The sequence below is a fragment of the Dermochelys coriacea genome, chromosome 5, assembly GCF_009764565.3.
Source record: "Dermochelys coriacea isolate rDerCor1 chromosome 5, rDerCor1.pri.v4, whole genome shotgun sequence".
NCBI classification, from domain to species: domain Eukaryota; kingdom Metazoa; phylum Chordata; order Testudines; family Dermochelyidae; genus Dermochelys; species Dermochelys coriacea.
The window spans coordinates 113,947,136-113,964,309 of record NC_050072.1 but is presented as its reverse complement, the minus strand read 5'-3'; the positions used below and the strand labels follow the sequence as shown (position 1 = coordinate 113,964,309).

The 17,174-nt window shown below is 38.3% G+C and overlaps 1 protein-coding gene across 6 annotated transcripts in view; it reads left to right on the top strand.

Annotated features, from left to right (window-relative positions):
• Nucleotides 1-17,174, top strand: part of MLLT3 (MLLT3 super elongation complex subunit) — a 235,518-nt gene that overhangs the window by 164,044 nt on the left and 54,300 nt on the right. For all 6 annotated transcript variants that reach the window (XM_038403553.2, XM_038403556.2, XM_038403551.2 and 3 more), the window contains one exon: nt 11,988-12,590. In XM_038403553.2, coding sequence (XP_038259481.1) covers nt 11,988-12,590 — 603 coding nt within the window. The remainder of the gene's footprint in view (nt 1-11,987; nt 12,591-17,174) is intronic.

Genomic DNA, 17,174 nt, shown 5'->3' with positions numbered 1-17,174 from the left:
ATGGAAATGACATTGCTAAATGCACATGTTGGTAACATACAAAATAGATCATAATTAAAAAGGAAACACAGAAGCAAGTGGTCTATCTATTGTGTTTATATGGCCCCCATTACCATAGTATTTGAGCACCTCACTATCTTCAGTGTAACTACCCTACAACACCCCTCTAAGGTAGGGAAGTGCTATTATCTCCATTTTACAGAATGGGAACTGTGGCTCAGAGATTTAACTTGCTCCAGTCATACAGGGAGTCAGTGCCGAAGTAGAGAATTGAATCCAGTCTTCCCAAATGCTAGGTTAGAGTCCTAACTACTGGGCTGTCCTTCCTCTCTTTTCTGTATCTGTGTAACGCACACACCTCCTTGGGTGTGGTGTTCTGTCCCATCTAATGGCACCGAGACCACTTAAAAAGAGAGAGAGAAAATGAGTCTGCTCTACAGCCTTAGCTAACAGTCTTTTAGTTCATGCAGTAGAGGCTCATGCACTAAGCTCTAGCGGCCCGTGGTTTGATCCCGCCTGCCAACGACTGTCACCGTTACATCTGCAGCTTGAGTGCTTCACTGTACAGGTTGCTTTTCAATAATTTCTTAAAAGGAAGGGTAGGAAGGCACTTGACAAATGGTAATTGAGAGGTTGTTCTAAAAGTAAGTTATGGAATTAAAGAAAGCCCAATGTCTTACTACAGAAAATAATTGATTTGACTGGCAAATATATTCAGGTATTTGATTCCTCCCAAAGATGTTAAGTCAATATTTTTTAAGGTATCTTCCAATCCACTATGACCATACTACGAACAGGCCCTTTCTAATTTTGAACCTCTACAATTTCTTATACAAGCTTCAGTCCACAGTACACAAATATTGATGCTTTGCCTTTTAAAACAACTTTACATATGGTGATTGTTCAAAAGTGCATTGGCATGTGAAGGTGCATCTGCACAATTGTCTCTTCATATATGCTGCCTTGTATGATATATTGTATTGATCTTTGCTATCCGGCTATAAATGTATCTAGCCATTTTGGTAGATATGGAGCAGGGAATTGGGTCTTTGCAATAGAAAAGGCCCATGTTTACTGAGTTGTTGCTTCAGGAGCTCTACCTTACTTATTGCCCCTGCTGATACAGTTAGCAGCAGGGAGTTTCTAACCACATGGCAGTGGAACGGTTAGATACAATAGACGATACAAGATCAGATATAGAGTCATACAGCAATGGAGGTTTGCATTCCATATCTGTGAAACTGTTGTAAAGGAATGACTATGAGTTATCTGATTATTTAATTAGGGCATATAACAGTAATAGTGTCTGATTTAAACCATTGTTTTAATTTTAGCCATAAGTACCTAGCTATTCCTTTTCTCCTTTGTCAGAGATCCAGAGAGATGAAAATATCAAAAAATTATCACTTTAAACCTTCACTAAGGAGTGTGGCAGGCCGGAACCATGGGGATAGTCCTCTAATTAATCACTTTTTTCTTTGCTCAGTTTTAACTGATGTTCGTTGCAATATTTAATGGTGGAAAGAGTCATTGTATCAGTAGATTGCATTACTTGCCAGTGGAAAGACTTATTCAGGCATCTCCCCTCAGAAACAGCCTTGTCTTCTCCCAGCCTCACATACAACATAGACAGCAGTATTACTCTGTGTTCATGGCAACAGGTACAAATATCAGAAAAAATATGCTCCAAGGCGTTGCCTTATTTAGGCTTATCGCTTGTGTTTGGAGGAATGGACATGTAATGTAATCGTAGCCTGGTTACTATTTAAAATGTTGTGTATTCTTCTATGGTAACATGCTGTAAATTGAAATCCACTTCTTTTGGGAAATTTTTAAGCCCCAACTTGTTGAGGAGCAGTAGTTACTTAGGGCAAGACCCGCAACTGGTATAAATTAGAGTTACTTCATCAACTTTAGTGTATCTTTCTTATTGGTCTGAACAGAGTGTACAAGTGAGCAAATGTAACTTTTTACAGCACTCTCTAAAGTTGCAGTTAAAGATTATTGAATGGCTCTTTTAGTCTATATTTCATGGGTATATTTCAGGTTTCAGTTTAGATTTACAGATGTAGGGTACTATTGAAATTGACAATGGGTCTTAACTGTAAATATTTAAACCAAGAAGTCCAAGAATGTTAGCTTCCCACTCACCGACTTCAGACTGTTATACCTAGTATTCCTAGTTAGGTTTATTCAAGGAAGAATTGCACAGCTCACAGGCAGTACCCTGTGAGTGCAAAGAAAAGAAGAAAAATGGATATTGTTGGCTAAATGTTCACTTGTCCAAAATCAGAAGGGACTAATTGGTAATACAGAACCATCACACTTGGCTTACTCTAACATAATCTTCTGAAATATGGATTCAAAAACATGGGTGTCTGTATCTCCTACCTTACATAATTTAATGTGATAAACATGATATAGCCAAGGGGTTTTGGTGAAGAAATAAGTTTCTTGTCTTAAACATTCTTTAATGTGTTTGTTTTCAAGGACTCTGAATGCTTTGGGAATATATAAATATCACAAGTGACATGTTAAATCAGGACTAGTAATAATTATATTACTTCAGTGTGTTCTATTAATTTTTTCATTTAATTTTTTTTAAATATGCAAAATATACAGGGACAGTGTCTAGTACTATACAACCACATTTTAATCTATTTTATAATTATCTGATGTGGAGAGTCCTTTGGAATCAGTCTGTCAGTCACCAAGTAATGCCATTTACTTTCTAAGAGCAGTAGCCATTAAATTCCTTGCCTACAGAAAAACAGTGTCTTGTGCTCCCCCTGCTGGCTCTTTGGCTACAGTGAGCTAACACCACTCCAAAATGTTTTTCTACCATTGCTGGTTACAATACAATCTGCCAGATGGATCAGACCTCACTGAAAACTTTAGGAGAAAGAGGGTAATAATGTCTGTGAAATGAACAATCAGTAGGGGAAAACACTTTTTAGGGAAAAAACTACAAACAGTAGTGAATAAAACAGAGCAGGGGACACTAAAATATTAAGTTTCCCTCCTAAGAAGGAATTGTCTCCCCTCTTATCTTCTTCTGCTGTATGATTTGTTAGTGCATTCTCTCTGCTGTACACCAAAACCTTTCCAAATTGATTGATACTGTGAAGCAAGATTCAAAAATGGAATATTTACATTAAAAGCTCAGTATTACAAAATGTCAGAAGTCATTTTTAACCTGAATTTCTGAAACTAAGCAACTACTCCATCTGACATCCATTTGCCCCCCATGACCCTAAATTCAGGAGGCAAATTTGTGAGGCTAACTCCCTGTTCTTACCTTAATGTTTCCAGATTATTTGGAGACAGCTATGAAATATGAAGTAATGACTTTATTACACCTAGAAATAAAATGTGTGTATTATGACCACTTGTTTTAAATTTCTGGACAAAACATAGAATGCACTAGTTTAGGTTGGTAGTGCCAATATAGCCAGTTTAATGACTAAATTAAACGTAATGAACCAAAATTGCTACAGTTGCTAACTATCTTTATCATGTCTATCTGCTACTTGAGTTCTTTGAAACCATTTTCATAGGAAGGCACTTGCCTTCTGGCATCTATTTAACCAAACTGGGAGATTATGTTTTGCAACATGAAGTCATGATGTGCCTTTGCATGGGAACCAACAGTTGTTTTAGATCCTCCATTTTCCCCATCTCTTTGCTTTATAATCCCAGTGGTGATTAAGTCTCTAGGCACTTTCTCTTTTATTGGCTGCCATAGTCTGTACGTTATGAAAAGTACTTCCTGACTGTATCATGCTCTCCCAAATGTTTCTTTTACAGGTCTCTTACTCCTGCTATATCAAGGGGATTATGTTTCTTGCAGAACTTTGTGTACTTTAATTTATTTGGGTATTTTAACAAGCATGTAATCTCTCTATATTAATTATCCTTTTGATGTTTGTCATACAAGATACCAAAGAAAGTATAGAATGATTCACTTGGGTTGTTTCAACGAGATATTTGACAGAAGGCAAAGGTAAACTGTGGTATGTAAATACATTATCAGCCAATAATCCACAATCTAAATGTTACAATCATCACCTGAAAGAAAGGTTTAGTTGATGTCACTTTCAGCAACAGAATCTGTCACTCACTTTTATTGTTTGCAGTGTTTCTTAGGGTGGAGAGAAAATCAAATGCTTCAGAGCACTTAGTTTAAAAAAAACAAGGAAATAAATTAAAAAATATATTCTTGTTTGCACTAAGATCTATACAGAAGAGAGTATAGGTGAACTTTCATGTATCTCTGTCAGTATGGCCAGTTATTTAATTAATTCTCATACATTCATTGAATGTGATGAATGAAAATACTTTTGTTTTGCATGACATTTCGTGCGTCCCATGCTGTTTTCTTCCAGCTGTTGTTGAGTCATGTAGAGTGATTGCACAAGGGGTGGAGGTTGATAAGAATGTATTCACTTAGGTGAGAGTGAATCTCTGAGTTATAGTGAGGGGCTGTCCTAGTGGTTGATGAAGTAATTCTTTACATGCATGAATGTGGAGACAAATTCATCCATGGCGAGCATAATGTTGATACCATGGTTTCAATAAGCATGTCAACTTCCTGGTTTAAGAAGATAATTTTAAATTGGGGACTTGTTTCTTTTAAAAACCTAAGGAGGGCTGCTGGGCTGGGTTTCCATACTACTTAATCCCTCAACTCTCCAAGACCTATTTCACAGCTGTCAAGCAAAGATTCAGGGTCAAGCCCTGTTGCTTTGCAGTGTAGATGCCAACTTGCAGGACTCGTGCTCTGGCAGTCTGCCAAAAGTAATCCACAATCCCACAGGCTGACTTTCTTCATCCTCTGGGTAGTCAAGTTTGGTGGACAGGCAAGTTTTCCCATACTGCACCACCAACAAAGGGCTAGAGCAGCCACATTCTGAGAGAATGCTAGAAAGTCTGAATTATAGTTGGTTGGACTCAGGCCTTGTCTACACTACGGGGGGAGATCGATCCAAGTTACACAACTTCAGCTACATGAATAATGTAGCTGAAGTCGACATACTTAAGTTTACTTACTGTGGGTCCACAGTCCACACTATGCTATGTCGATAGGAGATGCTCTCCCATTGACTCCCCTTGCACTTCTTGTTCTGGTTGAGAGTCTGGTCTACACTTACCGGGGAGTCGATGGGAGAGTGATCTGCAGTTGATTTAGCGGGTCTTCACTAGACCCACTAAATCAACTGTCGATGCATCGATCACCATGCGTCGATCTCCCGGTAAGTGTAGACAAGCCTTTAGACCCACATAATGCAGCCTAGATGCTGGAACCCAGGTTGGGACATAGGGTTCAGCAATTCCTAAACTTCAGTTACAAATGTGTGTAGATGCTCAAGCCTTAGGTTAACAAACACAGGGTCTTGTAACTTGAGTTCTACTAAACTTGGGCTGACATTGTAATGTAGGAATTACCCTATAGCTCAGTTATTAGGGCAGTCACCTGAGATGTGGGAGATCCAGATTCAGGTCCCTGCTCTCTCTGATTCAGACCAGAAAAAAGACAGATTTTGAAACCTTTTTCATGAAATGGAATTCTTGTTTTCCAGACACCCCTACTGAGGACATCACCCTGTTCCTTGGTTGGCCAAGACACAAAAGAACACAACTAAGAATCAGACTTTGGCCTTCCACATGGAATATAAAAATATCACTAGGCACTAGATCTTGCCTTTGGGGTTTGTTTTACATAGAACTTAAACTTTACACGTGCACACACTTCAAAACTCCAGGAAAATGGTCTTGACTAAAATCAGAAATGATTAATGTTTGTTTTAATTAGTGGCATGGGAAGTGGGGAAGTGCCTTACCTTCAAACATTCAAATGTCATCATTTAAGGGAAGTAATAGATTTTATTTACTGCTTAGTGTTTAAAGGCACTCATCTTTCATTAGTCTGCCACAAGTACATGCTTTCAAATAGATGAAAGGTTGTGACAAGGAGGAGGGAGAAAAATTGTTGTTCTTAACCTCTGAGGACAGGACAAGAAGCAATGGGCTTAAATTGCAGCAAGGGAGGTTTAGGTTGGACATTAGGAAAAATATCCTAACTGTCAGGGTGGTTAAGCACTGAAATAAATGACCTAGGGAGGTTGTGGACTCTCCATCATTGGAAATTTTTAAGAGCAGGTTAGACAAACACCTGTCAAGGATGGTCTAGAATGATAATACTTAGTCCTGCCACGAGTGCAGGGGACTGGACTAGATGATCTCTCGAGGTCCTTTCCAGTTCTATGATTAGTGGAGTGCATATTAATTTGATAGATGAATCAGGAAGTTTCAAAATCTGTCTAATATATTTAAAATATAGTGTGGTTTAGACCCACAGTGAGAATGCATTCACAGAGAACAAGTCTTCTCAGCTAGACTACTGAATTTCCTATTTCAGCCGCATTTCATTTATGATTGGTAGAGCTGGGCAGAGGCCAGATTTTCCATTTTGTAGGAAATTGATTAGATTTTGAGGAATTGGCATTTTCCAGTGGAAAAATATTCCATCAGAAAATTTTTGACCTGCTCTAATGTTTTGACTCCTTATTGTTGGCTCTGAAGGCCTGGCAATACCAGTTTGTTTTGTTTTTAAATATATACCCATGAAAAATGTCTGTCTTGTGGGTCAGTCTTTATTGTTCCCCATCCCCAAGTTTCTTCTCAGGCTTTTGGAGTTTGTTTATTTATTTTCTGGTGTTATGGTGGCTGCTGTGTTTATGCATGTACTAATACTGGATTTTTGACACATTGTTTGAAGAAAGCTCTGGATAGGTTTTTTTAAAAAATGTCACAAAACTAAAAAAAATATTTTAAGTAACAAAAATACAAACATTAAAACCAAAACAATTAACTGTTCCTCTTCCCCTTACATTTAAGGGAAGGGGAGGAAGAGAGAGGTTGCTATTTCATAGTTCTAATATTTGGAAGACATTAGTTTGTCTACCTAGCCCCAGGTTCATACTACGGGGGAATGAATAGCAGTGCACACCAAAATGCTATGTTGTAACTACCCTGTGTGGATGTTGCGGGCGCAAATTAAAAGATAATCTAGTTTGTCTTTAACGTATTCATTTTCAAACAGGACTACATTAATGTGAACTAGGAATCTAAGTTCACATCTGCAGCATCCACATGGGGGAGTTAGAGTGCAGCACTTTGGTGCACACTTCTCTTCACACCCCATAGTCCAAACTATGGGGCAATGTAGACATAGTCTCAGCTCCTACACTGATGAGCACAGCCTAAACATCTAAATTAGACAAGTCCTGAAGAGTTTTCTATCAGTGTCTTGCTAATTAGATAACAAGTGTATAGCTTCACAGCACAGCACGTGAACCCTGCTCTAACATCCCATCTAACTGTCACAAGTTCTATTTGAAAGGCTATCTCTGTTTTCAGAGCAGTTCTACAAACTATATTTTTAAAATTAGTCAACCTCAATAGAGGTTGTGGGTTACTGTGACCCTAGTTTGCTCATTGCATTTCTCATGTTCTGCTGCTGTCACACTCTGAATTGTGGTTACTCCAACAGCAGTTCCCAAAAGTTAAATGTTTCCCTCTTCCTCATTGTAAACATGTGGCAGTGTAAGGCAGCCAAATAAACCACAGCTACAATAGGCAGGAGGGTTCCCGCCCCCATCGCCGGGAAACCCCCCTCCCAAAAAAACAGATGCTTATCAGCACAGAATGGTGAATGAACATCAACTGATGAAAAACAAGGTAGTTATATAGTTAAGTGCATAATTTTTATATACGTGATATAAAGATCAGGGAATTGTAGATGTATCAGTTCCAGGTTTAACTGCACTTCTGCTCCCTCAAGAGTACTGTATGGGGCAGGAACTTGCGTTCCTCTCCCTCCAGAAAAGTGTTTTAGGGTTGTGTTTATTCCAACAGGTCTGATCTTACTTTAGTGCCTGCTATTCTGCTGTCTCCGAAGGGCTTTGACAGTGTTTACCAGTGACCAGTCAACTTTCATGAAGCACAGTTCATTTATTTAGGACAAAAGCATTACAGAAAAAACATACAATAGAACAATAAATGATCTATATTCATGTTAAACGTACCAGGCGTTGCCCATCTTCCATATGGAGACCATGATAGGTTTCAAAAATCCTTCAAACTCTTATAGGGTTTTGTCCTCTTGGTTAAAGTCTCATGTCAGCTTGTGGATCAAGTGAGGGTCACAGAAAAAGTTCAGGCTGACACTTCATACAGTGAGGGGTCTTTTTTCCCCAGTCCTTCTGAAACAGATAAAACCAGTCAATGCTTCAAAGGGCTGGGTAGCTGTATAACCAGCACAGTGACTTTGCGTTAATAAGCCCCAAGGGATTCCCAGTTCCCCAAACCCACCCAGAGCCAGGAAGACAAAGATCTAGAGCGTTTATCGATACAAAAGTCTTCAAATATTCCATGTGCCCCACAGCATCTGACGTATCCAAATATAATAGTTTTTGAAGTTTCCATGCTTCTAGGGTCTCAGATCTATTGCTTCTTCCCATTAGAAGAGAGCGACGTTAACTCCTTCACCCTGGTGATTATGGATGGGGAGGAATGGAGTGTCTCATTCTTTCATTTGAAAAAAAAACAGATGTTTCCCAGTTCCCCGCAGCAGGTAGGTCATCTGCTTGGCAACTTGAATGGGGCTTGAGTGAACACTAATTCAATCAAATTAAGGCCAAAGCCTCAGCTCTCCCTTTCACTTTGAGGTAGTTCCCATTCTCAGCAACAAAATTTTCTTTACAACACTTATACTGTTCTAATTGGCAAATATGCACCAGTTTCTAAACATAGGTCTTATTTAACAAGCTCTCCTTGACTTCCAAAAATTCAAAAAGATTTTAAGGATCTCTTTTTTTAAATATTTTGTTGACTAAGATATCACTGGCTACATTGGTCTCCACTCCTAAGTCAAACCAAGCTAATATTACAAACCACACTATCTTTCACCCCAGCAAGTGGACTTAGTGATAAATAGTCACTTAGACCAAAATCACAAATACTGAGGTTGTTTCCAGTCCTAACAGACCAGTCACTTAGCCCAGATTAATTTGTATCTGAGATCAAACACCAAAGAGAACACCTGTTGCCATTTCTATAATGAACTAATTAGAGTTTATTTACTGTGGGAAATAAAATTATTTATTTACAGATTAAAGCAAGCAGATATACACAAGTGAGTTATCTATGATTCCCAAAGGTGACAAAGTTGTGATAATCTGTCTGTTCAAGGCTCTGCTTCAGTTGACGCTTTCTAGCCCTGTGAGAGTTCAAACAGAAAAGAGATGAAAAATCTTCATGTCAACTATTTTTATTTCCATCTTTTAGCATTAAAACCGATGGGACAAGGCCCTCTGCACATACTTCTCTATGGTTGGATGATGGAATGAACAAATCTTTTGTCTTTTATAATTTCCCATTTAATTTCTCATAGTCCTCCTGGATGGATGGTGGGGGAGGGGGAATGATTCCCATGGCTGGGTTCACAAGTTCAGAACAAACGTTTTCAAAGCTATAAACCAAAATGTACATATTTCTTTATAGCATGGAATATAGACATTACAAATTAGATGAATGCATGCAGCAATTTACAGGCATCTGATAGTCTAACATTACATACATTCTTATATGACTAATACCTATTTTGAACAAAACTAACCTATAGGTGAGCTGGTTTCATTTCCAGCTATGAGGTTGTCAGTTTTTAGCTAATGCCTATGGCCTTGGCCAGAGCTGTCACTTGGTTTACCAGCGTCACAATTAGCATTACAAATATTTTTTATAGCAATAAGTTTAAATATCTGACCATCAAAATTGGGAGCAAGCTCCCTAAACAGGTTAAACACAGAAATTTACTTGGCATAATTCAACTAAGGTAACCACATATTACAAATTTTGCCATAGATTAATTTATGAAATTCACTGTTGCTGGATATTGTTGAAGTAACTTGCTTAGGAAGATTGAAAGAAGGATTAGATGCTTAGTAAGAACAGTGCTGGCAGTTACAGTTGTGTGGGGAAAAAAAATTAGGATGATCAGTTCTCATGCTATAGAGTGAAAACTTCTTGAGACAGATGACAGAGAAACCTTACACACACACTCACACACATATCATGCTGTTGTGTTGCACAGTGGCTAAGGTGCTCTGTTTTTTCCCTCTGTTACTGAAAAAATTGATGGAGATCACTGCTTGAGACAGTATACTCAAGTACAATATTTGGGTCATTGTGCTGTTCCAGTAATTTTTCTGTTCGTGAGCTAGATGATCCTACTGATTTAATTCACTGCTTGTCATCTGGGTTCTATTGTTGCTTTCTAAGCAGGAGAAGAAAAGAGTATTATAGTATGTTGGAATGATTGTTCGTGTCGTGAGTAAATGAATCCTATTTGTGTACAAATATCTGTATATGCACTATTTTACATCATAATTTTATAACCCCCAAATTATAGTATTTTGTAGATTTTATTGTTTGTTTGCACACCCAAAACCTCCCTTGGTTCCAATGAAGTTCTAAAATTCTTTTGAATTTCTGTGCTATTTAGACTTTTATTTTTGCCATGGAGAAAGGAAATTCTCTAGCAGTTTGAGAACTGTATGCAGTCACTTGAATTGTATGCATTTCTTCATCAAAATGTGTTTAACATTTAGGAACACTTGAATAAAAATATATTTACTTTAAGATATTATTATGTAATCAAACTATAGGAAAATAATTAGCCTTACTTTGAGCATCTGTTACTTGTTGGAAATTGGGTTTTGTTCTTTCAGAATGACTAGTTCAGTAAAAATAAATGTGTTTCTGGGGATAACTACCATAAGCATTTGGTGTTAACATCTCTGGAATGAATGATTGATTTTTCAGAGGTTCTTAACGCTCTATCTATGTGAGCGGCTGGTGAGGTCAGCACCTTTTGAAAATCAGGCCAGGAATGATGGGGTCAGATCATATGTAATAAGTCCCAGAAATAGCATTTTTAGTGGTTCAAAATGTGGTTCCCTTACTGTTGGTACCACTTGAAAGATGATGGCTCCACCATATGTTTGGCCTTTTGAGATTTTTACAATGGCAAATTTGCGCGAAGAGGCACATTGTAAACCATATCTGCCATTTGCTTGTCTGGTAGGACTACTTAAACATTAGAACTGCTCAAAAGCTAATGCCATTTTCAAAGATGGAATTAAAAACATAAGGAAATATCCAACATGAACAAAACCCAGGAAAAAGTAAACAGCAGAATGAGAAAGTGGAACCAGGTAAAGATTTCCCTCCCCTAGCACAGTCTACTCTACAGCTTTTTTTCCACACCATGAGTTTGAAGTAAAGAAGACTTCATTTAAATATTGGGTATCCAGATGGGTTTTAGGAATGTATCCATGAATATATCATTCTGTATGAGAAATGAACTGTGGGAAAAAATTGGGGAGGACATAAGATCTTGCCTGAAATGTTGTGGGGGCAACATGCGTTCTGACCCTCACATGGTTGTAGTTGTGCTGTAAAGTACAGGTTGCTTACCTGCCTTGTTGTCATAACTGTTTTGCTTTTCACACTTGACATTTTTTATTAAAAGTCCTGAACTTTCTTTTTTTTTTTGCTCTTCTCCTTTATACTACTTTGTTCAGAAGTTAAAATTGTCCTAACTACCTGCCAAACAATTTAGAGGAGCATTCTGCAGTGTCTTAGATGCTCTTATTGCACTACAACTCATTGAAAAGGTCCACCTTTTATAACCACTGAGGTACTGTATTCATCTTTAAAATAAATCAGCTATATGTTTCTTAAGATAAGATCATTTTTTTTCAAAGGACAAAGATTGCCAGTTTTTTAAAAGGGGGAACCTAGAAGAATTGTTTTAACCTATGAATGTATTCTTAAAGTGAACAAATTCTACAGTTTAGGTTAAATCTTGTGCTCATGCTGTTTTTGTTTGTTTTAAATCTCCTCTGTGCTTATCCTTGTTGCAGGACCCCAATAAGAATATAAACACAAACAGCAGCAGCAGTAGTAACAGTTTTTCAAAGCCCCATAAATTAACAAAGGAGCACAAGGAAAAACCGTCTAAAGACTCAAAAGAACATAAAAGTGCCTTCAAAGAACCTTCCAGGGAACACAACAAATCTTCCAAAGAATCTTCTAAGAAACCCAAAGAAAACAAACCACTGAAAGATGAAAAAATTGTTCCTAAAATGGCCTTCAAGGAACCCAAACCCATGTCCAAGGAGCCAAAATCTGAAAATAGCATCCTTACTATAACAGGTGGACAGCAGCAAGAAAAGAAGGCCCCTACAAAAAGGGCCCCCACTACAGATTCTGAGGAACTTACTGCCAAAAAAAGGAAAAAAAGTAGTTCGGAGGCTTTATTTCGAAGTTTTTCTAGTGCTCCCTCCCTGATACTTACTTGTTCTGCTGACAAAAAACAAATAAGGGATAAATCTCAGCTTAAAATGGGGAAGGTCAAACTGGAAAGTGAGACACTGGAGAAGAAAAAAGCTTCTTTACCACCATTTGATGATATTGTGGATCCCAATGATTCTGACATGGAGGAAAACATGTCCTCCAAATCTGAAGTAAGTGTGTCTTGCTTTTGTTTCCATGTTTTGGGTTGTGTTCTGTATTTTTCTTCCTTGTTTTTATTTCTTTCAGGCAACTTTGTTATATCTGTGGATTCTAAATGGGCTTTTAGATCTTTTGTAAATTGTGCAAAATCATGGATGTTAACTATTGGCTATTTAAATGTTCAGATGTTTTGGTTGTATTTTCATTTGGCTCATCAATCTGTTGACATTATAGATTATTTACTTGCTTTATGGGAAATGTCTGGAATTAACAATGCACTATCAATTTATTCCCCTTCCAAAGAAACCAATTTCACCTTTTGTGAGAGATTGGGTTGTAAGGGTTTTTTCATGCTCTGTGATGACGATTTGTATTAAGAGGCAAAAAAACCCTCTATGGTGGGTTCTATTAGTTACTGAGATGTGAATAAAATATTTAGTTCTATTAGTTACTGAGATGGGAATAAAAGAAATGTTAAAGAATAATAGCTGCCCATATGCTGTTTTCAGAAGGCAAGTGTATGGTGCAGTAATCTACGCACATGCCCTTCTAATAACAATGTTGAGAACACTCGCATCCTGATTAAAGCACAGCTTTTTGTAACAGATTTGTAACAAATAGCTCTATAATGAGCCACTGAAGATTGTTGTGATTTCACTGAAAGGATATTGCTGTAAGAAGTTATATAATAGCATTATATAACAGAACTAGAGAGACAGCCACTTCAGTATCAATAGGCATTTCTGGGTTGGGGTAGAGGGAATGGTAACTATTAGTGCTCCTCTTCTCACCTTCTACCATTCCCAAAAGTGCAGAAATCGTTGCTTCTTGCTAGCTTTTGTTTGCCCTCTTGCATGATATTTGAGTTATAGCACTTGGGCCACTAGAGAGCTGTTGGTAGTAAATATTTATATTCCAGCAGCACCCGGAAACCACAATGAGAATCGGAGGTTGTGCACTCTGCTGTACAGATGTTAAGGAAGACAAAGTCTCTGCCCCAAAGAGTTTACATAGTGACAACAGAAGTAATGTACAAAGACTGGGTAGGGAGGGAGACAATTAAATATATACATTTTATATATGCAGTATATTGGTATATTTCTATATTCATATTTGCAACTTTTTTTTTTAGTTCTTTTTAATTACAGAAATAGCAGTATTTTCCAACTGCCCTGAGTCTTGCCATTTAACACTGGCTACTTTCTTGTAGTTGTCACTGCCGAAGTTGGCCTGGAGAAGGGATTAAAAGGAGGAACGATCAGATCACATATCAAGGAGAACAATCCACACATAACGGGTGGTGTTGAAGTAAGGATGAAGATGTTTGTGGGAATGAGCAGACAAGTGGGTGGTCAAGGTTGGTGTCTTTGGCTGAAGAGAATGGCTGTGAGTAACAAAAAGAAGTGGATAAGGTCAGAGGGACAGAGTCTGAAGGGTCTTGAAGGTCCGGCAGAGAAAATTGAACTTGATATAGTGGAAGAAGCAGAGCCAGTGGAGGGATTTAAAGAGGGCCGTGGTTGGAGAGACTGTCTTCAGTAGCGCCATTTGATATGGACCAGAGACTGAAGTGAGTGTTGAGGAGTAGGTTACAGTAATCAAAGCAGGAGATAAATTTCATCTCTGGGCAGGGAGGATAGGAAGGATATTGTGGAAGAAGCAGCAGTAAGATTTGGAAACTGTAGATATATGGGGTGAGAGAGAGAGAATCAAAGATGACTCCAAACTTGCAGTCTTGAGAGACAGGAAGAATGACACTGTTGTCAACAGTGACCCAGAAGAGGGCTCTGGAGGAAAGATAGGGAAGTTCCATTCTGGCCAAGGAAAGTTGAAGTTGAGTGGAAGGCATCCAGAAGGTAATGGCGAGACAGCTGAGATGTGGCTATAGCAACAAAGATTGGGAGTGAAAAAACAACTTTGTGAGTGACTTGTGTTTTCGCTTTTTAAAAGCTGATGAATATGAATTGCTGCAGTAATTCATGGGGTTTATTTACATGGAATCATTTTATTAGATGTGAAGTGGATTTATATGCTCACCACAATGAAGGGGTGTTTTTGTTTGCACTCTTATTAGCCATATATTAGTCGCTGGTTTCTTTGTTTTAAAATGATATGCCAGTTGGATTATATACTGATAGTTTATGGGCATTTGGGTATCTTTATAGCTTGTCAAAGAGTTTGCAATCATATAACCTATATCATCCCCAGAATTGTACATTGACATCTCTAGAAACTCCAAAATGGAAGGAAGACAAGTAAATCATTGCAAACTTTTAGCTGTTCAATACAGCTCAAAGCATGAGCTATTTTTTGTTGTTGGCTGTATTTTTATATTTGGTGAATGGGAATACATCTTTTTTTTTTTAAGAGAGAGGGCATAGCAAGTGTAATTATTAGCGTCTGAGAGTATTGTACAGCAGTTTCGTGGTAACTCTGTATACTTGAGTCCATTGGTAATGCTCGTGGCCAGGATAGCATGATTAATATATATGATCTTCGTGAAGATTTGGTGTCCATGCTTTCTTGGCTGGGAGTGGGCAGGAGAGCACTACTCAGATGAACTGATAACGAAGAGGTCTAGTAGGCTGACTCATTTTGAAGTGTTGAGGCAATCAGTTTGTTTTGTGCTTTCCAATGAGAGGAGATAATGCTGGAATATTTCTGCACGTAAATAGTTAGGCCACCATTTATAAAGTATTCATATGTTTCTGATGCCAGATTAGTGATGTGCTATCAAAACTCCAAGAAGGAGCAACCTCAAAAACTGTCTGTCAACTGCTGCTATGTGTTACCGTCCATGGGCAAAATACGACCCAAGTCCCACATTCTCGGCCAAGATCCATTAGTCCTTTCCCCCACTACCACCCAAATCCCTAGCCATCCGTCCTTCAACCTTAGACCCACCACTCTTGAACCCATTCCCTAGCATCATATAGAGGCTCCTAAATAATCCTTCCACCTAGTAGTTGTTCTACAGCAGCAGGTGGTGGCAGGTGGGTTGTCCCACAGCTTATCTGTAGGGTGGTTGGTTGGCTGAATAGTGGATTGTCTTCACCTAACTATCTGAGAGGGAAGAGATCTGCAAACAGAGGAAAGGAGAAGAGAGAGGAGAAAGAAGAGCTTCCCCTTTACTCTCCCTTACTTTAACACTATTCTTTTTGGTTTTTGAGGTAGGCCAGTCTCCCCTGAGTGCTAGCAGTTTTCCCTTGCATTACATTGTTTTTACACTTCTGAAATGCTTATGTGCATGTCTGGATTTCTGTATGCCTCTAACATGTATAGTATAGTGATCCAACAAGAACTAGGAGTCACCAGATGAAATTAATAAGCAGCAGGTTTGAAACAAACAAAAGGAAGTATTTTTTCATACAATGCATAGTCAACCTGTGAAACTCCTTGCCAGAGGATGTTGTAAAGGCCAAGACTATAACAGGGTTCAAAAAAGAACTGGATAAATTAATGGAGGATAGGTCCATCAATGGATATTAGCCAAGATGGGCAGGGATGGTGTCCCTAGCCTCTGTTAGCCAGAAGCTGGGAATGGGCGATAAGGAATGGATCACTTGATGGTTACCTGTTCTGTTCATTCCCTCTAGGGCACCTGGCATTGACCGCTGTCAGAAGACAGGATACTGGGCTAGACGGATCTTTGGTCTGACCCAGTATAGCCATTCTTATGTTCTTATGTAATTCTCATTCATTCTATTTAGTATGTTTGTATAATTTTTTTCTAATAGATATTTGAAGAAATAAAATGTTAATTAGAGTAGGAGAAATGAGAGATAATTACAAAATCCAAGCAGAAAACATTTTTTTAAAAAAGGTTCCTTAATCTATCCTGAATTATTTTCAAGGATCATTCCTCTTTAGAAGAAAACTGAATTTAGAACAGTGAAGTGACCTAAGAGTAATTAAAAAAAAAAAGCTGGGTATTTTTTCTGAAAACTTTTGCCTAGCTTGCACACTCATCTGTTAAATGCAACTTGCCTCCTGAGATGAATTTTAATTAATTAACTTAGCAGACTTGATCTGTGATAGCATCTTCTATGGGGAGATGGGTGGAGGCAGGGAAAGGGGAATTAAAATACTCCCTAAAGGTTGTAGAAGAATCTCAGTGGATATTGGCACTGTGTGTAGGGGTGGACGTACTGGTTACTGTGGAAAGGAACTCTTCAAACCACCCGAGTAGAGTTTTTATGTTAACTCTCCTTCTAGCCTGTTGTATGCCTCCTCTGTCCCACCCTATTAATAGCCCTGTTTAAACTGTGTGCAACCGGCATAAATATCCCACTGTGGAGGCATCAGCTTTTGATTTTCATGGGATGGAAGCTTGTCACAAGCAGAGAAGGTCTTTATTTTATCTCTAAAGTGGCTTTTTAATGACTGTTCCCCTAGTGCATGCAAAGGCTGTAAAACTTGGAAGGTACAGAGCTGAACAGAATCCTCTTTATAGCATGTCACTGGCAATGTTACAGCTATGGTTGAGATGGCATTTTCATTCTAAATCCTTGTTGCCAGTCACTTTATAACTTTCTGAAAAAAATTACCCGTAAGGCTGAAATTTCTCATGCTTGTTGTCAGCCTTGAGGTGAATTAAT